Here is a 24629-nt window from a genome sequence, read left to right as displayed (position 1 = left end):
ACGGGCTGGTTGCGTACGACAAAGGGAGACAATTTAAGTGGAGGTAACTCTTGTTTGACAATAGTTCCGTCAAAGTGTTATGTTCACTGCAGTAAAATATCAATTAAGTGTTATGTTCACTGCAATGAAAATATCACTTCGGAAAACTCTTTCACAGTGAAGTATATTATAATATATTATACTCTTTTAACTGGGGAATTCATAGCTGTACACAAGTAAATATATTTATTCGGCTTAATAAGATACATTGGTCAATAGAAATATGCAATGTCGTGTATCTATTTGCGTGCTGGTACGAGTGCCTGTGGTCCAAGTCTCTAATTTGAGGAGCTTGGTGCCACTGGACCATATAATGGTCTTTCACCTTTCAGTCACACCCACTTAGTGCCACGGGACCTTTTTCACCAGTGAATTAAGATGTCAAACACTGAGTGAGCAAAATAAAAACTATAACCATCATCACCCTTATCATGTCGCGCTTGAAGCGCATTTGTCATTTCTGTATAGCGGTTAACATTTATATTTTGTTGGGTGCTTACGTCCCCTTGCACCTAGAACATACTTCATTTGTAACTTTGACTTCCAGGGGAAAGTATCCTATTTGTAAACAGGTCAAATGTTACTATTTGTTATATTGTTTAGCTTATATATACACTTAACTAAAATACGAAAATGTTGGAAACAACACCATCAAACAACTTCAGTGATGCGTGAACCTGTCTCCGCGTGTTGTAACAGAATTGTGCCAGCGTCCCTGGGCGTGTCTATACAAGTTCAACCATGTGCTGACACGGAAGTCATCGTTGTAAACAAACCGAATCAGCGAAATTTTGACGTCGTCTCAAATTCAGATCGAGTGGACGCAGCATGTAAGTTGTCAGTTTTATTTATCAGGTAAAATACGTTGCTCGTACACGGACATTGTCAGGATCTGCTCTCAAATGCATCTGAGGTGTATGTAGGTCAATGTAGACAGTTTTAAATTTGATAATTTGAGATGGGTATAGAGTCTGTTGAAGAAATATATGTCGCCACAAGATTGTCTGTTCATTGTATGAAATTGTATGAAAACGTGAAGACCGACCATAAATCGGTGACAGCCATTTATCATTAATTCATCCAATTCATATCAAATAGGTACATGTGTGACAGTAGATCTATGAAACAATATCACAGTTAGGCCTATTAAGTGTTTGATAAGCACATGGATATAGGCAAGCAGGTCATGTATGCAATAGCAGAGTAGATCCAAGTATGGTAGTTGTTTGTTGTTTAACTCAGGAATATTCCAGCTGTATATATGACAGTGGCGGTAAATATTACTGTCTGGACTAGACAATCCACATCTTCCCGAGGCAAGAGAGTTAACTGACTTTGAATGTCCAGTTTCCACCCTTGCCGAACTAGGCTGGAATTCCTGGGCTCGATGGTAGCGCCACCAGTGGCTATTACGAGTTATGTCCCTTCTGAGCCTCTTCTTTAGACCATCAGAGTCCACCTCTCATATCACTTGTATTTGCTTCAAACAAAACAGTGGCGCCCAGTCAAGACGATCTGATCGATAATCAAGGTCTATGTTGGGATAAAACAGGTCTTACATCGCGCAATGGGTGAGCATCTTGATTAAAAACTTGAAAAGATTTGGAAAATATCTGTTGACAACGAGTTGGCGGTGTACATGCTTTGCAAATCCTGCAATCGACTGAAATCTGCAGGACAGTTTACGAACCGGATTACGATTTCGATGCACGATTTTGATTGGACTATGCATAGACTCATTAGTCCAGCCAAAATGTAACTCCATAATACCAGCCTAGTTCGGCAAGGGTGGAAACTGGACTTTTTTAGTCAGTTAACTCCCTTGCCTTGGGAAGATGGACAATCCAGTGATTGATATTGTGAGCATAGATTCATGTCCCAGGATACTATGACACACAATCAGCCAATTCACCAAGTCTGACTACCTGATCCATTAATTCACCTCTTACAACCAGTATAGGTTGAGGCACCAATTCTAACCCGGAACTGAACATGATAGAGAGATTGACACTGGTTGACACAAATCCAACCAGACCCTCTAGTAAATTGAACTAAAACACAATTGTACCAGTGCTCTTATTATTTTAATATAGGAGTACTGGCAAAACTAAACAGTACACAAAGAGTATTGAAGGATATTTAATGGATAATCTTGTGTTTTACTTTAGATATGCACCACAGCATTGCTACTCTTCAGCAACCGATGCTTGCTGTAAGAGATGACTATGTTTGTAGTAAGAGGCAACTAACGGGATCGGGGGGTCAGACTTGCTGACTCGGTTGATGCAGTAGATCCGAAAAGGGCATCTGACATCTGACATTTTGAACTCTCCTTGATGTATAGTTTCACTGTTGCAAAATTAGAAGAAAGTCATCTGTTGAAATAGGGAACGCCATCTTCCTGAGGCAAGGGAGTTAACTGCCTACAAAAGTCCAGTTTCCACCCTTGCCAAACTAGGATGGTATTATGGAGTTGGATTTTGGCTGGACTATGCATAGTCCAATCAAAATTGCGCAACAAAATCTAAATCCGTTTTATAAACTGTCGTACAGATTTCGGTCAATTGCAGGATTTGCAAAGTATGTGCACCACCAACTCGTTGTCAACAGATATTTTCCAGATCTTTTCATGTTTTTAATCTAGGTACTCACGTGATTTGATGCACTTAGCGATGTAAGACCTGTTTTATCACAATATAGATCTTGATTATCGATCAGGACCCAGTTGTATCAAAGCCTCATTAACTAATGGCTACATTAAACCCTAATGATTCATTAAATGCTTAATGCACCATTAGTTAATGGCATCATTAAAATCGGTTGTATCAAACGTTTAATAGCATATCATTATCTAATGATGCCTTAATGTAAGTGTCTTCATTAACCTGTCATTAAATTCGGTGTTTCCCCTAAATATTTCCCACAATTCCTTGACGTAAACACGTATGCGTTACTTCCGGTCGTCTGTCAAAATGGCATCGTATCCACCTAAACCTAGGAATAGAAACAAGAATTTCAACAGCTCCGAAATTCAGCTATTAGCCGAGTTGGTGGAGAAACACATCTCCATACTTAACAGTAAGTTGTGTAGCACCGTTACCCACGAAAGTAAGAAGGCTATTTGGGCAGACATAACTTCCAAAGTTAACGCTCTCAGTGTTTGTCAGCGAACAACAAAAGAAATAAAAACAAAATGGACGAACATGCACCAGAATTCAAAGGGAATTCAGCAACAGACAGCTGGACATGAGGAAGACTTGGGAGGGCCCTGAACTGCCCCACTTTCCACGACGAGTGAAAAGATAGTCGACATTTACAAGGAATGTCCCAGTTTCACTGGACTCATGGGCATCGAATCGGATGATCTAGTGATGCAAATGGGTATGTCGCATGCGTTCAATAAAATATTGATACGCAAATTGTTGTAAGTGTTAAAAAGTACTTTACATGAGACAACAAACAAGTAGCCTAATCAAATCAGCTGCTCATACACGTTGAACAAGGCTATGGGGAATCGGATGTTGCACATGATTTGATGATCATATATCAAGAGGAAATGTAACCAACCTTTTTCACCACTCTTTCAGTACAATTGCCGGTTGTGATAAAATACACAGTGCACAGTTTCATATTTTTCATCTGTTCTCCGACCAGCAGCCATTGTGAAACGAGAAGGGGGGCAACTCTCACTACCCCTATTCCAAACCCAAAAGTTCATGTTGTGTCTTCCGATGTTAAGTTCAAATCTTGACATTCTTCGTCTCCAAATGCATATTTTATGTGAAGCATTTTTACTTTTCAAGAGAGAATTTACTTATGACGACAAAATTGGGTGAAACATATGCCTCATTATATCAAAGTCATTTTTTTTTCAACCTGGTTGAATGGGCCATGTTATCAAACACAATTTTAACATACAATTCTAATATATCATTTCATTTGGCTATAAGGCTAATGATAATAACACTGGTGCCAACATGAGTGAAAGAAAAACACATATACAATCAGAATATTTTTTGCACTATAAAGGGGTGAAGATTTTTGTTGTTTTTAATCTACGATTTCATCATTTGTCATGGGTTGGGATAATTATTTCTGTAGAAACGGTTTTGTTGAAGAAAAATAAGACAACAAAAGAAAATGTATTATCGTGATCCATAGCTAATTCTCTCTCTTGGTATATTGCTGGGAGATCTTTACGTACCGTATATGACCGCGTATAAGCCGAATTTTGAGGACCAGAAAAAAGATTCTGTAGAAAGGGGTCGGCTTATCCACGGGATATACTTTCATGATAGTATTTTTCAGATCGTGATCCGACAGAAACATCGCCTGAATGACGGTCCGATAGATTACAACCCGAAAGTTTGGAATAAAGTTAAAATTATCAATAAAGTTATTATTATACACCAATGTTGTCATTATTAAAAAAATGTTATGCATATTACTACTTACGATAATAAGTTTTCAATTGAATGTTCAAAGTTTGAACAGCGTTCCACATTATGAAAGTGGATGACTGGTTTGTTAAATCTTTATTAGAAATAATAATGACTTTTTCAATATAATTACAACGTTTTTCATCTTATATTATTGAATATCTGCGAGTACCGGCACATGTCTTCAACATCGGCGCAGTCCGACTTCGCAGTGTTTTTTTGCCTTGCACTTCCTGGTTCGGCTTATCTGCGGGTCATATCATTTTCTTTCGTATTTCAATGGTCAAGTTAACACCTCGGCTTATCTACAGGGTCGGCTTATCCGCGGTCATATACGGTATGTAGCTGTCAATAACGATGAGTTGATGAGATAAGCCGATCAGTTAATACACGATTTTGACGAAATTTATGTAAACCATATTGAAATATATCTTGAATAAAATTAATGTGATAGACTCATTGCTAAAGATACTCAAAGAACCTTACATGCTCACCGTGAAGTCTTGGCGTTGTGCAACAAAATCAAACTCATTGTATGCGTGTAGCTGAGTTTCTAGTGACGACGTGTTAATTATCAAACATTTACCTGTAGTTCAACACTAAGTGCGTGCGATCTTGCAGATTTGGGCTGTAATTCATCTCTCACAAGATCGCAGACATATCTGATGCTTGCCTTCCCAAAACGGTAGCGGGCCCTTGCTTCTTCATCGCTCATGGATTCGAGGTGTTGAGTTCGTTTTCTGAAAACACCGTCTTTCCTTGTGCGTCCTAAGCGTTCAAACAATATGTTCGCTGCCATGTTTGTTTTTAAAGACACGCTAATGATGCCCCAGAACCTTCATTAAGTTAATGACGCGCTAATGACACCACGACGTCATTAAAATGTTAGTACAACTGGATTTAATGATACATTAGTTAATGAAGGTTTAATGACACGTTAATGCATCATTAAAGTTTGATACAACCGGGTCCAGATCGTCTTGACTGGGCACCGCCATTTTGTGCAAAAACAAATGCAAGGGATACGAGAGAGGGAATCTGATTGGTCCATAGGAGAGGCTTAGAAGGGACATAACTCGTAATAACCACTGGTGGCGCTACAATCGAGCCCAGGAATTCCAGCCTAGTTGGCGCAATCTCATTAAAATGAGACCTTAGTACTCCCTTCTGCTAAACAAAGATCTGAAGACATCCCATTAGGAGTCACGTCAAAACGACCTTTCATCCGACCAATCAGTGCGTCGCTTACCAGATTATGAAAGTGACAGTCAGAATGTGATTTCTGGTCATGCAATCTCGAAAACTTTAACATGGTGTATTCCGAACGATAGTTACAGGTTTAACGACTGAATCCTTACAATCTAGACCATCTATTAGCCATTCCAGAATGTTTTTTTGTTCAGGTTTCAAATTTGTAATCAAGAATTTGTCAAAATATGTTTTGAAGCGTAGTCGCCAATTTGAAATTTGTGCCGTAAAGCACGAGAAAGCTACCTTCTGATTGGTCATTCCATTGGTCGGTCAAAGTTCGCGCAAGGTCGGCCTGACGTGACCCGTAATGGGATGTCCTCAGATCTTTGTTTAGCGGAAACGAGAACAAAGATCTGATTTTAATGAGATTGAGTTCGGCAAGGGTGGAAACTGGACTTTTAAAGTCAGTTAACTCTCTTGCCTCGGGAAGATGAGTGTAAGTATGATATTTGATATTCAGTTATTTTGTGTGATTCCAGTATCAAACCAAAATGGCAGATGGACCTAGTGCAGCAAAGAAGGCTAAAACAGATCTACCAAAATGTCCATATGGATCTCGATGCTACAGGAAGAATCCGCAGCATTTTCTCGACTTTGATCATCCCAAAGATGGGGAGAAGGACCCGAAACCTAAATTACCTGACTCAACATCGCTGCCCCCATGTCAGTATGGAGCTAAGTGCTACCGCAAGAACCTGCTTCATTTTGCGGAGTTTTCGCATCCGACGAGTTCTGGTGTAGCTGCTGATGCTGGTAGCGGGAGTGACACTGATGTAGTGGACTCTGACGAAGACGTAAGTTGACACTGTGTTGTCTCAGGGATGTCGCATACAGACCCGATCCTACTCATCCTCGATAATCTAGTGTATAAAATCTTCACTCTGTTATGGGGGTGGTGGGGTTGCCTAGTGGTTGAAGTGTTTTCTCGGCACGCCGAAGACCCAGGTTCAATTCCCCACATGGGTACAATGTGTGAAGCCTATTTCTTGTGTCCCCCACCATGATATTGCTGGAATATTGCTTAAAGCAGTTTAAACCCTCTCACTCACTCACTCACTCACTCACTCACTCACTCACTCACTCACTCACTCACTCCTCACCCACCCACCCACTCACTCACTCACTCACTGGATCTGTTGTGATATATACCAAATGTCCTCCCTCCTTTGTTTTGAGTTTGGTTCGAATAACAAATTTGACAAAAATAGCCATCCAATCAAATTACACTGTTGTTTCAGGATTGAAACAAATTTGATATGACCAGTACTGGACTTGTCGTGTCCCATCTCAAATACAACTGCCAGTGCCTTGTAGCTAAGGGACAGTCTGTTTAAGCACTCATGTGAACAACTTCATGTATGATTCAATTAAAATTATCAAGGACTTACGTGTGCGATTTTGAATGTACATCTATGCTGAACTTGTTACAGAAGAGTAACAAGTGTGTACTTATACTCTTTATTTCGGTAAATTGTAGGCCAACGGCCCATGTTTACATTCCATTACATGATGTGTAGAATACATACAACATATTTATATAAAATAGTTGACAAGATAGAAGATTGTTGCGATTATATTCTCAGAATTATTTTACGTAGGAGCATTGCATAATAAGGTACAGAGCTAGATATTGAATACATGTACGCTTCAAATAAAGTGAGTATGGAGCGTATACATACAGAATAAAATGTATCAAAAGTTGCCAAAACTCCAAGGCTTGAATGAATGATTATGATGATTATGATGATTATGATGATTATGATGATTATGCAGGACAAGAAGCCTGCGCCAAAGAAGGATGGGAAGGACGTGTTGAATCGTGGGATGTCCCTGGTGAAGAGCTTCTCCCAGATGACCGAGGCTGAGAGGAAGGAGCTCATCAAGAAGGCCTTCGAGGCCAAGCAGCAGCTGCAGAAGGAGCTGGAACAGACCAAGAAGAAGGTCGAGGAGAAGGAGAAGGAAGTGAAGTCACTGCAGGACCAGGTGAGTGGGTACCCGACGAGATCCGGGGGAGAATAGGTCTTCAGCAACCCATGCTTGCCGTAAAAGGCGACTATGCTTGTTGTAAGAGGCGACTTACAGGATCGGGTGGTCAGGCTTGCGGACTTGTTGATGCATGTCATTGTATCCCAATTGCGTGGATCGATGTTCATGATTTCAATCACTGGATTGTCTGGTCCAGACTCGATTATTTACAGACCGTCGTCATAGCTGAAATATTGCTGAGTGCGGCGTTAAACAGGAAAAAAACAAACAAAAGGTGAGTGGATGGTGATGGGGCGGATGAGGGGGTGGGATGGAGTTTAGGTGAGGGCTGAGTTGTGTTGCTATGTGTGTCATATGTTTTGCCAGGTGAGGGCACCTGTCTGAGAGATCTCATTCGTCACCACTCGCCCCTTTCCGTAACCTGCAAGAAGACTCGTCCCCCTATCGATGAATGTTATGTGCGAAAATACGACAAACCAATCAGAATGTGATTATGATTTCAAGTTCTTCGTCAAAGAATCACTCAGGAATAATTTTTGAATTCACATATGTCTTGCATCTAAAAATATACCAAAGACACAGTTAAATGTGTTCAATAATACTGTATAATTCCGCACGTCCCGATGTGCTTTAAATTCCATCTGAAATATATATAATATATGGGGAAATATATGTGAACCATTACGCAACGAGTTGACAATTGTTTTAGGTATGCCCGTTTGCGCTAAGACGGAACCCGGTCGCAAAAATGGCCATGAGAGGGGCGCGAGTCGCTATTCGGCTTGCCCGGAATAAAATGAGTTGGTCGCGACTGTGAGAGATCTATGTTGTGTTGCCAGGTGAGCACAGGGCTTCTACTGGTGGATGGGGAGAAGGAAGCTATGGAGGGGGACCAGACAGTGTACTTCCCCCTGGCCGCGGAGCGCGCTTACAAGGAGGGGTCGGCAGCTCAGACTCACTTCCGACTGGCGGAGTCTCAGTTCTACAGGCTTCTCACATCAACCTACACCACCAAGTAAGGGACAACTATTTGATATTCAGGGTCTGAAGGGAGGAGGAGGGTCTTGATGTAGGGGAAGGGAGGAGGAGGGGGAGCAGGGTCTTGATGTAGGGGAAGATAGGGGAAGGGAGGAGGAGGGGGAGCAGGGTCTTGATGTAGGGGGAGATGGGCGAAGGGAGGAGGAGGGGGAGGAGGGTCTTGATGTAGGGGAAGATGGGTGAAGGGAGGAAGAGGAGGAGGGGAAGGGTCTTGATGTAGGGGAAGATGGTGAAGGGAGGAAGAGGAGGAGGAGGAGGGTCCTGATGCAGGGGAAGATGGTGAAGGGAGGAAGAGGAGGAGGGGAAGGGTCTTGAAGGGGAAGATGGTGAAGGGAGGAAGAGGAGGAGGGGAAGGGTCTTGATGTAGGGGAAGATGGTGAAGGGAGGAAGAGGAGGAGGAGGAGGGTCCTGATGTAGGGGAAGATGGGTGAAGGGAGGAAGAGGAGGAGAGGAAGGGTCTTGATGTAGGGGAAGATGGTGAAGGGAGGAAGAGGAGGAGGAGGAGGGTCCTGATGTAGGGGAAGATGGGTGAAGGGAGGAAGAGGAGGAGAGGAAGGGTCTTGATGTAGGGGAAGATGGGTGAAGGGAGGAAGAGGAGGAGGGTCCTGATGTAGGGGAAGATGGGTGAAGGGAGGAAGAGGAGGAGGAGGAGGGTCTTGATGTAGGGGAAGATGGGTGAAGGGAGGAAGAGGAGGAGGAGGGGAAGGGTCTTGATGTAGGGGGAGATGGGTGAAGGGAGGTGAAATGGATGGCCCTTGATGACATGGCAGAGAAGCTGATATTTTGAGCTTAATGACCAATTTTTTATTTCAGTGTCCGAGTTTCAAAAGTGGAGTATGTCGTCAACCCAACTTTGGTAAAACGTTTCAAGTAAGTTCTTTGGACTAAACAGATTCTGTCAACTACTCTTTCTTGAATTGGCAGACCTTGGTCCTTGGTTTGTTAGCACCATGCACACTTTGGTGGATTTCGCTATAGTGGTGAACATCTACGACCTATGTCACTTCAAGTAATCAATCAGTGACATTTGGCCAGTTATCTGAATCCTGTAAACTCCATGATTAATAATATAATAGTTTCGGCCATTTTCCCTGTTTTTGTCTGAGTCTGAAATACATCTACGCGAAGCAAGAGAGTTAACTGACTATAAAAGTCCAGTTTCCACCCTTGCCGAACTAGGCTGGTATTATGGAGTTACGTTTTGGCTGGACTAATGAGTCTATGCATAGTCCAATCAAAATCAGGCGAACAAATTGAAATCCGGTTTTTAAACTGTCATGCACATTTCAGTCCATTGCAGGGTTTGTAAAGCATGTGCACCGCCAACTCGTCAACAGATATTTTAAAAATCTTTTCAGGTTTTAATCAGGTGCTCAGGTGATTTGATGCACTTCGCGATGTAAGACCTGTTTTATCATCATTATAGATCTTGATTATCGATCAGATCGTCTTGACTGGGCGCCGCCATTTTGTTTGAAGCAAATGCAAATGATATGAGAAGTGGAATCTGATTGGTCAATAGGAGAGGCATAGAAGGGACATTACTCGTAATAACCACTGGTGGCGCTACGATCATGCCCAGATATTCCAGCCTTGTTCGGCAAGGGTGGAACTGGACTTTTATAGTCAGTTAATGCCCTTGCCTCGGGAAGATGACTGAAATAGGACCAGAAGGTCTTCAGATTTGTTACATACACTGTCAGTAATTATGAGGCTTAAAAATCTTTGCTTCTAAGGCACCTGCACATATCAAAATGACTGAATCACACTGGGTTGGTATTTCCTACTTATTGGTAAATGTTATGTGTCCCGAACACACTACCGTGGCTGTGAAATACTGCAGCACTAATAACTTTGTGATCAAATAAAATGTGCCTTTACTGCGCACTTCGTGTTTCAAGATGGCAGTAGTAAATGACAAATATCCATGTTTTTCAAAATATGGCTTGCTGGCATTGGCAGTCATGCAATATTAGGCTCTGGTAGAAAGGTAAGGAATGTCAGTGGTGCCATGGTTTCTTTGTTTGTTGTTTGACGCACACTCAGCAATATACCAGCTACATGACGACGACTGTAAGTACTGGGGTAATCGAGTCTGGACCAGACAATCCAGTGATTGCCATCATGAGCATCGATCCACGCAATTGGGATACGATGACATGCATCAACCAAGTGACCAAGTCTGACCACCCGATCTCATTAGTCGCCTCTTATGACAAGCATGGGTTGCTGAAGACCAATTCTACCCCGGATCATCATGGGTAGTGGCGCCATGGACTATAATTGAAATTGAATCGTCAAGACAATGCAGATTTGCTGACCTACATTGCATGTGTGAGACTGACTGATTCATTAAATCCAACTCACACAGATGGATAACCTTCATACCCAATCACCTCGCTCAACAGTTTACCGTTAACCTTTAAATGACCTCTACTCAACTGATGCACCAAACTAAATAAATATCTGCTTGGTTAAACTTATATGTTTGAAAATAAACTAAGCCTGACATTTATCCTAAGATTTGCAGCCACCAGAGTAGCTGAAAATCTAGACTAACATCTAGTCTCTGAAATGAACATATCGAACAGAATAAACAGTTGCTCAGTTATCTTAATAAAAATATAATAAAAAGGGAGCCCAGTGATTCTCTTCATTTTCAGATACTGCAGTAATCTAGACTTGCCAAACATTAGACTTGCATGGGCTGTATTTGATTTATATTTGTATCAGGGTCTGTAAGACAGACTACTGAAAATCATGCTTTCAAAATAATGAATTTGGTGAGGGTGGTGCTATAATTAACAAACACATGTGATATGGCCTTGCACAAGAAAAGTGCTTTCAGAATCTGTAATCACTACTACCGTATCCATTCATCAATTGAATTCTTTATTCGTGGTCACTAGAATCGAATAGTTTTGAATATACAGTCATGTTCATTTGCATACCTTGTCCCTTCAAATATCCCTAAAAATATATTATATGCATTTCTTTAAAGACAACACTCTTATCATTTGACAGTATTGTGGTCACTGGTCATTGTTACATTTGAGCAGATACCTGGATAAGTGCAGTATATAACTGTATTATAAATAAATAATTAACAAACTATGGCAAAGCATTTTTGTTGTTATTGCTTCACTGAATATAATAATAATACATCAACTGCTGACTCGTATTGTAATCGAGAATAAATATTAGTATTCGTTACCCTATATCCATGTGTAGCCGGGCGTGGTGTCATGGGTCCAGCCACTGGGCTGCTAGTCAAAACATGAGGCAGTTGAAGTTGATGATGATGAAGTTGAAGATGATGATGATTTTATTCTTTTGTAGTAGATGGTGGGAGGGAAGCTGTAAACAAGAGTCCTCCCTCCATAAAGAGTTCATGCAGAATATGTTATAATTTAATTTAAGCCAAAAGGAAACAGATTAATTTATAAGGATATGTTGGGTAGCACATGGTTGAAGCACATGGTTGAAGACCATGTGCTCAATTTATATAACACAAAATGTGTGAGCTGGCAAATATTTAGATATGACAAATTAAATAATAATGCAATTAAATATATTTTACTTTAATGAAAAGCTGTGATACCCTTTCTATGAATATAATTGTTTCTAAAGCAGGATGGAAAGAGATAAGAATATTGAAATGTTTCTCACCTGTAAACAAGAGTCCTCCCTCCATAAAGAGTTCATGCAGAATGCATGAGGAGGGCAGGTGAGAAAGGAAGTTAAAGAAGTGGACCAAAGGGCCAATCAGAAGAAAGGTAGCATCTGACAGGTATTAAAAGGAAGTCAAGATGCTTCAGTCACATAAAGTGGTGGACATGTCTAAATTACAGAGGCTGCAGAAGGGTATCAGGTTGGTGTTAGTTGGCTGACATTCAACTGCAGACAAGGACAACATATGATGAACATATAATGAACACAGAATGAAGTGATGGTGATAATAGATGAACATGTATGTATATATGTATAGAATGAATCTAAGGGGGGTTATAAGTGGGTGGTACTTATGTGGCTATAACTCATTCAGAGTTAGCACCACCACCCGGCTACACATGATACGAGTTGTTTTAGCCTCACTGTGTATTCGTTGCACCCCTAATCACTACCGTACTTTTCAACACATTGCTTTTTACTCATAGGGATGCTCGGCAACATCTGAAGAAGACACGAGGGGAAGACAACTCCTACCCAGTCCTTGCCTTCCATGGCACCGAGGAAAAGAACATCGTCCCCATCTGTGAGACTGGCTTCAGGGTGCCAGGTACTATTCTTTTAGTGGTCTGCAGTTGGCTGATAGATATGAATTATCTCCCTTGGAGTTTTTGTGATGTGTTCGTTGATCACATACTTGCACTAATTCAATACTTTCTCACAGGGTTTTACCAAATGATAAACAAAATGTGTACAAAATGCATACAAATTGAGAATAGACACAGACATATGCAGCACATGGGACACAAAAGAGTAGTTACGGCTGTAAGAATCATTAAAATAAATTCAATTGTAGCATGTAAGTTTATTTGATACATGTGAAATAATATTTCTCTTCTAATCAGAAATGCAATTGAAATTCAGACTATCCATGTCCAATTTTCTCTATTCAGACACGAGAAGTTTACTTTCAAACAAGAAAATCCTTTGGAACATGGAATATCTCACCCGGTTCTACTATATATTTTTCATGTAGTTGTCTACCGGAAACTTAAATTATTTCATTACATATGTGAAACCTTAAAACATACGTTCTCCCTACCTAACACACAGGGACGGTTCACCCACCCTTGTACTTTGTAACTAAAAAAGTAGATTTCGTGCAAAATCTTAATAAGTATAAACCAAAGTAACAAAAAATATTTAGGGTCATGAGAATTCTTTATATAGATATGATTATATACAAAATCAACTTTAACAAAAAAATATACTTGAAAACTACGAAACCGCAGTTGGAAGCAAAATAATACACGCTGGTCAAGTAACAAAAATGGCCCTTTGCAAAACGAACAGTCTTGATTGACAAGTTAAGTGAGAAATTTACAGTTTATAACGAAACATTTTCAAGAGAATAACAAACGGCATGAAGCGATATTAACTCCATAAATGACCATCTGTGATATTTTGCCTTGTCAATGTGGAACTAACGTAAAAAGGGAGTCAACAGTTTGTATACGGGCTAGACGCTTACGATAAAGGGAGACGAAAAGGGAGAGGAAGTCACTCTTGTATGACAATAGTTCCGTCAAAGTGTTATGTTCACTGCAGTAAAATATCAATTATTATGTTCACTGCAATGAAAATATCACTTTTCTCAACTTCGGAAAACTCAGTCTTTAAGTATAATAATAACTTGTTTTATGTCTTGTTATTAATGCACAATCAAATCATCAAGTCATATATAGTTTTGTTGAGTTTTGCACACCATGTAAGAGATAGAAATTTGAAATGTAGGACATGAGTTATGAACTTGAGACAAAGATACAAGCACAAATGGATATTATCTTACTCTTATTTGAGCATACCAGGAATGTGTACATTTATTTGCTTTCCTCGTCAACAGGTTCAGCAGGTTTCAGCCACCGGACTGACACGGGGTGGTACGGGAAAGGGGTGTACTTCAGTGAGTACCCCAGCTACTCCATGAGCTACATTCAGGGGGCAACCAAGCTACTGCTGTGTCAGGTGCTCCCAGGGAAGGTGAGTACAGGGCTACATTCAGGGGGCAACCAAGCTACTGCTGGGTCAGGTGCTCCCAGGGAAGGTGAGTACAGGGCTACATTCAGGGGGCAACCAAGCTACTGCTGTGTCAGGTGCTCCCAGGGAAGGTGAGTACAGGGCTACACTCAGGGGGCAACCAAGCTACTGCTGTGTCAGGTGCTCCCAGGGAAGGTGAGTACAGGGCTACATTCAAGGGCAACCAAGCTACTGCTGTGTCAGGTGCTCCCAGGGAAGGTGAGTACAGGGCTACATTCAAGGGCAACCAAGCTACTGCTGTGTCAGGTGCTCCCAGGGAAGGTGAGTACAGGGCTACACTCAGGGCGCAACCAAGCTACTGCTGTGTCAGGTGCTCCCAGGGAAGGTGAGTACAGGGCTACATTCAGGGGGCAACCAAGCTACTGCTGTGTCAGGTGCTCCCAGGGAAGGTGAGTACAGGGCTACTTTCAGGGGGCTACTGCTGTGTCAGGTACTCCCAGGGAAGGTGAGTACAGGGCTACATTCAGGGGGCTACTGCTGTGTCAGGTGCTCCCAGGGAAGGTGAGTACAGGGCTACACTCAGGGGGCAACCAAGCTACTGCTGTGTCAGGTGCTCCCAGGGAAGGTGAGTACAGGGCTACACTCAGGGGGCAACCAAGCTACTGCTGTGTCAGGTGCTCCCAGGGAAGGTGAGTACAGGGCTACATTCAGGGGGCAACCAAGCTACTGCTGTGTCAGGTGCTCCCAGGGAAGGTGAGTACAGGGCTACATTCAAGGGCAACCAAGCTACTGCTGTGTCAGGTGCTCCCAGGGAAGGTGAGTACAGGGCTACTTTCAGGGGGCAACCAAGCTACTGCTGTGTCAGGTGCTCCCAGGGAAGGTGAGTACAGGGCTACATTCAGGGGCAACCAAGCTACTGCTGTGTCAGGTGCTCCCAGGGAAGGTGAGTACAGGGCTACTTTCAGGGGGCAACCAAGCTACTGCTGTGTCAGGTGCTCCCAGGGAAGGTGAGTACAGGGCTACATTCAAGGGCAACCAAGCTACTGCTGTGTCAGGTTCTCCCAGGGAAGGTGAGTACAGGGCTACATTCAGGGGCAACCAAGCTACTGCTGTGTCAGGTGCTCCCAGGGAAGGTGAGTACAGGGCTACATTCAGGGGGCAACCAAGCTACTGCTGTGTCAGGTGCTCCCAGGGAAGGTGAGTACAGGGCTACATTCAGGGGCAACCAAGCTACTGCTGTGTCAGGTGCTCCCAGGGAAGGTGAGTACAGGGCTACATTCAGGGGCAACCAAGCTACTGCTGTGTCAGGTGCTCCCAGGGAAGGTGAGTACAGGGCTACATTCAGGGGCAACCAAGCTACTGCTGTGTCAGGTGCTCCCAGGGAAGGTGAGTACAGGGCTACATTCAGGGGGCAACCAAGCTACTGCTGTGTCAGGTGCTCCCAGGGAAGGTGAGTACAGGGCTATATTCAGGGGGCAACCAAGCTACTGCTGTGTCAGGTGCTCCCAGGGAAGGTGAGTACAGGGCTACATTCAGGGGCAACCAAGCTACTGCTGTGTCAGGTGCTCCCAGGGAAGGTGAGTACAGGGCTACATTCAGGGGCAACCAAGCTACTGCTGTGTCAGGTGCTCCCAGGGAAGGTGAGTACAGGGCTATATTCAGGGGGCAACCAAGCTACTGCTGTGTCAGGTGCTCCCAGGGAAGGTGAGTACAGGGCTACATTCAGGGGGCTACTGCTGTGTCAGGTGCTCCCAGGGAAGGTGAGAAAAGGGCTACATTCAAGGAGCTACTGCTGTGTCAGGTGCTCCCAGGGAAGGTGAGTACAGGGCTACATTCAATGAGCTACTGCTGTGTCAGGTACTCCCATGGAAGGTGAGTACAGGGCTATATTCAGGGGGCAACCAAGCTACTGCTGTGTCAGGTGCTCCCAGGGAAGGTGAGTACAGGGCTACATTCAAGGAGCTACTGCTGTGTCAGGTGCTCCCAGGGAAGGTGAGTACAGGGCTACATTCAGGGGGCAACCAAGCTACTGCTGTGTCAGGTGCTCCAAGGGAAGGTGGGTACAGGGCTATATTCAGGGGGCAACCAAGCTACTGCTGTGTCAGGTGCTCCCAGGGAAGGTGAGTACAGGGCTACTTTCAGGGGGCAACCAAGCTACTGCTGTGTCAGGTACTACCAGGGAAGGTGAGTACAGGGCTACATTCAGGGGGCAACCAAGCTACTGCTGTGTCAGGTGCTCCCAGGGAAGGTGAGTACAGGGCTACATTCAGGGGGCAACCAAGCTCCTGCTGTGTCAGGTGCTCCCAGGGAAGGTGAGTACAGGGCTACATTCAGGGGGCTACTGCTGTGTCAGGTGCTCCCAGGGAAGGTGAGTACAGGGCTACATTCAAGGAGCTACTGCTGTGTCAGGTGCTCCCAGGGAAGGTGAGTACAGGGCTACATTCAAGGAGCTACTGCTGTGTCAGGTGCTCCCAGGGAAGGTGAGTACAGGGCTATATTCAGGGGGCAACCAAGCTACTGCTGTGTCAGGTGCTCCCAGGGAAGGTGAGTACAGGGCTACATTCAAGGAGCTACTGCTGTGTCAGGTACTACCAGGACTACACTCTGAACCAAGAGCTGACCACCCCCAGAAAATGTTGAAAATTGTAGGTTCACCCATCACAAGAAGAACACTTCACAAAGTCAGGGTAGTGTTGGAATGGTGTTACATTAAACCCTGTGTGAAGTCATGAACAACAGATGACATGGTCGTCAATCATTTTGCCATTGCCGTAGCCTGTGTCCACATGTGCCGAAGTTGATTTCATCAAAAATCAAAACTACAGAAAACCTCCGTGTCCAGATCTAATCTGTGAAAGCAGAAAGTTTTATCATTGTGTGTTGAAGACAAGGGAAGACTGATTTTAGCATCTTGTCAGAACTTGTGTAATTATATCCAGGACACAATTAAACACCTCATTAAATTGTATCCACTAATCAGTATCTGTGTAAATATAGATCGTAGCTGGCTCGTATTCTTGTTGCTTCATTCACTCGTGACAGAATCAAATGATTGTTGGTTTGTATCTCAGATTCAACCCTCACCCAATGATTGTTGACCAGTAATTTTGTTGCAGGTTTCGCAGTCTGCAACTCTGACACATCTTCCTGAGGCAAGGGAGTTATCTGACTCTGAAAGTCCAGTTTCCACCCTTGCTGAACTAGGCTGGAATTTCTAGGCTTGATTGTAGCTATTGAGAGTTATGTCCCTTCTGTGCGCCTCCTATTGACCAATCAGATTCCACCTCTCATATCACTTGCATTTGCCTCAAAGAAAATGGCAGCGCCCAGTCAAGATGATCTGACTCATTAGTCCAGCCAAAATAAAACTCCATAATTCCAGCTTTGTTCAGCAAGTGTGGAAACTGGACTTTTACAGTCAGTTAACTCCCTTGCCTCAGGAAGATGCTCTGACTACTTGTCTGAAGGCATTAACCAAACTGAATCGTAATAAGTACGTTCAGGCTAAAATCTTCTGAAACAGTCTCAATAAAAGACTAAAACGTTTCTGTCTCAGATTGGACAGGGCCTAGAAGAGCTGCATGTCTGTGAAGTATACACAACTTCAACCCTAGAATTCATGGGGGGCATGGGTCTTAGGCGCCGCAATTCGCTGTGCAGAGTTGCGTCCTTTGGTCACGCCAGAAACCTATGATTGTGGGTTCAAATCCCGGTTCGCCCTGATTATGTTTATAGGTTTGTCAGCACCCGTGCTCGTGGGTTTCACCGAAGTGGTAAACGTCTGAGACCTGCAGCACCCGTGCTCGTGGGTTTCACCGAAGTGGTAAACGTCTGAGACCTGCATCACTTCGGGCTTTCCTCCCCCATTAAGCTGACACGCACAGTGATATAACTGGAATAATGTTAAAAGCGGCGTTAAACCCAACTCACTCACTCACACTAGAATTCATGGCACTGTGATTGTTGCAGGTGTACAAATGTACAAAGCTCATCCATGGAGCGTCTCTGGCGAAAGGTAATGATTCTCACACATCGCCGGACGGTAAGGAACTTGTCATCTTCAACAGCCATCACATAATTCCCTGCTACATCGTGCACTACGAAACTAGCTCTGGGGACTTCACCTACAAGAAAGCAGTAAGTATATGCCTATATAATAAGAATATAGTTTAACTCTGAGTTTGGAGATCTTGTGTGTTATTAACATCTTAACTCCTGAGACACGAAAATGCAGTGTTTAACTGTTTAGTTTTAGAAATATACATCGTCACTACTTCTGGGGTTTGTATGCACTGCATTCCTTCATCACTGTATTAACAGCAAGTAAAGTACAAAGTATGTGTTATGCCTTATTCTTATTACAACAGAGGGGGGACCGGGTGGCCCTGTCGTCTAAGGCGCCGCAATTCGCTGCGCAGAGTTGCGTCCCTTTGGCACGCCAGGTTCGCATCCCGGTTCGCCACTGTTATGTTTCTAGGTTTGTCAGCACCATACCTATGCTCGTGGGTTTCACCGAAGTAGTAAATGTCTGAGACCTGCATCACTTTGGGATTTTCCTCCCACATTAAGCTGACACGCCCTGATATAACTGGAATACTGTTATAAGCGGCGTTAAACCCAACTCACTTAAGAATTGAATGTCAGTTTGGATGGGTTCATTTAAGTGTGAACGATTTAAAAGCGACGGTTAAACTGTGTGAACCTCCGAGCTTGCTTGTCAACCCCTGTAGACAGAGAGAATGTCGACATTCTCTCTGTCTACAGCAGTTGACATTCTCGATCTCTGTCTACAGGGGTTGACATTCTCGATCTCTGTCTACAGGGGTTAACATTCTCGATCTCTGTCTACAACGGTTGACATTCTCGATATCTGTCTACAGGGGTTGACATTCTCGATCTCTGTCTACAGGGGTTGACATTCTCGATCTCTGTCTACAACGGTTGACATTCTCGATCTCTGTCTACAGCGATTGACATTCTCGATCTCTGTCTACAGCGGTTGACATTCTCGATCTCTGTCTACAGCGGTTGACATTCTCGATCTCTGTCTACAACGGTTGACATTCTCAATCTCTGTCTACAGGGGTTGACATTCTCGATGTCTACAGGGGTTGACATTCTCGATCTCTGTCTACAGGGGTTGACATTCTCGATCTCTGTCTACAGGGGTTGACATTCTCGATCTCTGTCTACAGGGGTTGACATTCTCGATCTCTGTCTCCAGGGGTTGACATTCTCGATCTCTGTCTCCAGGGGTTGACATTCTCAATCTCTGTGTACAGGGGTTGACATTCTCAATCTCTGTTTACAGGGGTTGACATTCTCGATCTCTGTCTACAGGGTTGACATTCTCGATCTCTGTCTACAGGGGTTGACATTCTCGATCTCTGTCTACAGGGGTTGACATTCTCGATCTCTGTCTACAGGGGTTGACATTTTCGATCTCTGTCTACAGGGGTTGACATTCTCGATCTCTGTCTACAGGGGTTGACATTTTCGATCTCTGTCTACAACGGTTGACATTCTCGATCCCTGTCTACAGGGGTTGACATTCTCGATGTCTACAGGGGTTGACATTCTCGATCTCTGTCTACAGGGGTTGACATTCTCGATCTCTGTCTACAGCGATTGACATTCTCGATCTCTGTCTACAGGGGTTAACATTCTCGATCTCTGTCTACAACGGTTGACATTCTCGATTTCTGTCTACAGGGGTTGACATTCTCGATCTCTGTCTACAGGGGTTGACATTCTCGATCTCTGTCTACAGGGGTTGACATTCTCGATCTCTGTCTACATGGGTTGACATTCTCTCTCTCTACAGGGGTTGACATTCTCTCTGTCTACAGGGGTTGACATTCTCTGTCTACAGGGGTTGACATTCTCTCTGTCTACAGGGGTTGACATTCTCTGTCTACAGGGGTTGACATTCTCGATCTCTGTCTACAGGGGTTGACATTCTCGATCTCTGTCTACAGGGGTTGACATTCTCTCTGTCTACAGCGGTTGACATTCTCGATCTCTGTCTACAGGGGTTGACATTCTCTCTGTCTACAGGGGTTGACATTCTCGATCTCTGTCTAGAGGGGTTGACATTCTCTCTGTCTACAGGGGTTGACATTCTCGATCTCTGTCTACAGGGCTCTTCCGGGCCTTCGACGTCCAGTGATACAGCAGATGAAGATGTCACAGAGAAGTTTTCCAAAGTTTCGGGACTGAAAGCAACAAGGTATTCCAGACACTCAGGCCCCCTAGTTAATGCTGCCACCTGAATAGAACCTGGGGCAGCATTGGAGTAGTGACATTGCATGAATTCACTGTAAACTGCCAGACTCCACTGCATGTAGTGTGATGGCTGTTTGGAATACAGGTTTTCTGTGCTTATCGGAAATGAGGTGAATGATACACTTTTTTAAAAGACAAAACGGAAACTATTGGAAATGTTTATGTAAGGTTCATGACTTTTGTTGTGTCATGTTAGTCTTATGCACGAAACTGGTTCCTATATGGATTCCTAACCCTGCTGTCCGAGGTGCTATACTGGACTGAGTTGAGTCGATTGATCTAGTATATGTAAATGTAATAAATGAGACAAAGAGGATTGTGGATTAAAATAGGTCGTGGTGTGGATGGCGCTGAAGGGACAGTATGCATGGGCAGCATAGTTGTGGCCCTCCGCCGTGGCCACCGCGGCAAGGCATACAGGTGTAGGCATGGGGGTCTTTGTACTCCCTCCCGCGGAAACAGCAGGCAGGAAGATTTAGACTGCCGCTGTAGAAGCAGCAACCAGGAACCCAGGATTATTTTTGTTATTAATGTGCTGTCCTGCAGGCACCATGCCCACCACACCTAGTTTATTGGATGAACAGTGATATATACATGATATACACACACATTGGTGTATGTATGTTGTTGGTTCAAAACTCCTGGTTTGTAGTGTAGCGGCCATAAAATTTCCGAGTGACTAGTTCGTGACCCCCTGCAATATTCCACCCATGTAATGGTAGTACCAAGAATGAGCTTCACATTTCGGGACTGAGCCAATGTGACTAGAACCTAAGCCTTTGGCATGAAGAGCAACCACATTACCACTAGGCTAAAAGCTACCCCAAGCCACATCCTCAGCGAGGTTTTTAGAATAAACTCCTAGATAAAGCAGTAAAACTCATCTTAATGTTTCTTACAATTGTTTGGGGCACGGATGGCCCAGTCTTCTAAGGCGCCGCGATTCGCTGTGCAGAGTTGTGTCCCTTTGGCACACCAGAAACCTATGATTGTAGGTTCGAATCCTGGTTCGCCCCGATTATGTTTCTAGGTTTGTCCACACCATACCCGTGCTCGTGGGTTTCACCGAAGTGGTAAACGTCTGAGACCTGCATCAATTCGGGCTTTCCTCCCACATTAAGCTGACACGCCGTGATATAACTGGAATACTGTTAAAAGCGGCGTTAAACCCAACTCACTCACTCACTCTTAAAACTGTTTACAGTGTCCTCAGTTTGGATGAAAAAGAATTTCCAAAACAAATAATCAAATTGTTAACGTATATTTCCAGTGTCTTCAAGGGACAGAAAATCCTGTTTTCCGGCAGCTTCTGTGACACGCAGGCGAACATGAACACGCTGGTCGTGAAGCATAAAGGAGGCGTTGGTACTGTGGGCACCATGACGCTGCTGGTGGCCAGTGAAGCCGAGTTCTGTGCCAAGAGCACAAAAGTAAAGAAGGCGGAGTTAAAGGGGGTGAGTTCTGGCAGTAGATTGTAATAAATAGGTTTATATATTGACTCCAAGCCCAAGCACACTCAGAGCGCATTGTGTGTTACTGAAACAAGGTCAAACAACGTTTGTGTCGAAGTTGAAGGGACCTACGTAAATGCTTCAAGTTTCGACACAACTGAAACTGATGAATAAAGAAGGAATACACAGGGACAAGCTTTTACTTCGAGACAACTGTAAGTTCGACACAACAGTGTTTGACTGTACTCTAGTCCTCTGACTTAAGCATGCACTGCTGTTAAACAAACTTAACTCATTAATAGGTTATTAATAGGTTTATTTATTTAGTGCTTAACTCCATGCCTAAGCACGCTGGGTTGGATGTGGGGTTGGGGTTGATGTAGGGGTTAAGTTGGATGTGGGGGTTAGGTTGGATGTGGGGGTAAGGTTGGATGTGGAGGTTGGATATGGGGGTGGGGTGGATGTGGGGGTGGGTGGATGTGGGGGTTGGGGTGGATGTGGTAGTTGGGTTGGATATGGGGGTTAGGTCGGAGGTGGGGGTTGGGGTGGATGTGGGGGTTAAGTTGGATGTGGGGGTTAGGTTGGATGTGGGGGTAAGGTTGGATATGGGGGTAAGGTTGGATATGGGGGTGGGGTGGATGTGGGGGTGGGTGGATGTGGGGGTTGGGGTGGATGTAGGGGTTGGATGTGGGGGTTTGGGATGGATGTGGGGGCTGGGGTGGATGTGGGAGTGGAGTGGATATGGGGGGTGGATGCTGGGGTTGGGGGGTGGATGTGGGGGTTTGATGTGGAGGTTGGGGTGGATGTAGGGGTTGGATGTTGGGTGGATGTGGGGGTTGGGGTGGATGTGGGGGGTTGGATGCTGGGGGTGGGGTGGTGGTGAAAATGGGATGGAATGTATCAGAGAAGGTTGTACAAGCAATGAGATTGTTCCGGAAGATTGTGAAGAAATATTAATTCAGTTATTTCATGTACTGATGTTCAAGGAAACTGCTTTGGTTATGGTGCATTTGGAAGGCTGGTATCATTATTTGGGACACCATAATGAAAAACAAATCCTAATTCATGTTTCTATTACTGTTTCAATGTAAGATATTTCTTTGTATGTTCTATTATTCTTTCAATGTAACATATTTCTCTGTATGTTCTATTACTGTTTCAATGTAACATATTTCTCTGTATGTTCTATTACTGTTTCAATGTAACATATTTCTCTGTATGTTCTATTACTGTTTCAATGTAACATATTTCTCTGTATGTTCTATTACTGTTTCAATGTAACATATTTCTCTGTATGTTCTATTACTGTTTCAATGTAACATATTTCTCTGTATGTTCTATTACTGTTTCAATGTAACATATTTCTCTGTATGTTCTATTACTGTTTTAATGTAACATATTTCTCTGTATGTTCTATTACTGTTTCAATGTAACATATTTCTCTGTATGTTCTATTACTGTTTCAATGTAACATATTTCTCTGTATGTTCTATTACTGTTTCAATGTAACATATTTCTCTGTATGTTCTATTACTGTTTTAATGTAACATATTTCTTTGTATGTGTTGCAGGTTTCCATTGTGAGGGAAGAGTTCTTGTACGACTGCATCATAAAGAAAAAATTCCTAGACGTAGACGATTACTGTGTTCATTAACCAACTGATGTATGTCTGCTAGTACTGCCATGTACAGGAATTGCTTTAACGATATTCTGTATTTGAAGTTATACCTCCCATCATGCACTGCAGCTGGAAATCATACATCTCCCATCATACACTGCAGCTGGGGATCATACATCTCCCATCATACACTGCAGCTGGCGATCATACATCTCCCATCATGCACTGCAGCTGGAAATCATACATCTCCCATCATGCACTGCAGCTGGGGATCATACATCTCCCATCATGCACTGCAGCTGGGGATCATACATCTCCCATCATGCACTGCAGCTGGGGATCATACATTTCCCATCATGCACTGCAGCTGGCGATCATACATCTCCCATCATGCACTGCAGCTGGGGATCATACATCTCCCATCATGCACTGCAGCTGGGGATCATACATCTCCCATCATGCACTGCAGCTGGGGATCATACATCTCCCATCATGCACTGCATCTGGGGATCATACATCTCCCATCATGCACTGCAGCTGGGGATCATACATCTCCCATCATGCACTGCAGCTGGGGATCATACATCTCCCATCATGCACTGCAGCTGGGGATCATACATCTCCCATCATGCACTGCAGCTGGAAATCATACATCTCCCATCATGCACTGCAGCTGGGGATCATACATCTCCCATCATGCACTGCAGCTGGCGATCATACATCTCCCATCATGCACTGCAGCTGGGGATCATACATCTCCCATCATACACTGCAGCTGGCGATCATACATCTCCCATCATGCACTGCAGCTGGGG

General features: G+C 43.7%; 1 protein-coding gene across 1 annotated transcript; it reads left to right on the top strand.

The window, feature by feature from the left end:
- The first annotated feature begins 735 nt into the window (after positions 1-735).
- Positions 736-24333, top strand: LOC124148675. Its single transcript, XM_048383233.1, has 11 exons — positions 736-869; positions 6209-6523; positions 7503-7712; positions 8555-8730; positions 9567-9623; positions 12911-13032; positions 14326-14462; positions 18429-18596; positions 20600-20688; positions 22015-22198; positions 23767-24333. Exons 2-11 carry the CDS (start codon positions 6221-6223, stop codon positions 23848-23850), a joined length of 1530 nt encoding a protein of 509 aa, XP_048239190.1. The 5' UTR covers positions 736-869; positions 6209-6220; the 3' UTR covers positions 23851-24333.
- Positions 24334-24629: the final 296 nt, after the last annotated feature.

The sequence above is a fragment of the Haliotis rufescens genome, unplaced genomic scaffold (assembly GCF_023055435.1).
Source record: "Haliotis rufescens isolate VD_foot unplaced genomic scaffold, xgHalRufe1.0.p SCAF_46, whole genome shotgun sequence".
NCBI lineage: Eukaryota > Metazoa > Mollusca > Gastropoda > Lepetellida > Haliotidae > Haliotis > Haliotis rufescens.
This window is presented reverse-complemented; position numbering and strand designations above follow the sequence as displayed.

Bases quoted from the DNA above. Each gene is read 5' to 3' on its own strand.
- LOC124148675 (XM_048383233.1), top strand. From the start codon at position 6,221: ATGGCAGATGGACCTAGTGCAGCAAAGAAGGCTAAAACAGATCTACCA. The intron at 7,713-8,554 runs GTGAGTGGGTAC...TTGTGTTGCCAG, and splicing joins TGAAGTCACTGCAGGACCAG to GTGAGCACAGGGCTTCTACT. The intron at 14,463-18,428 runs GTGAGTACAGGG...TGATTGTTGCAG, and splicing joins GTCAGGTGCTCCCAGGGAAG to GTGTACAAATGTACAAAGCT.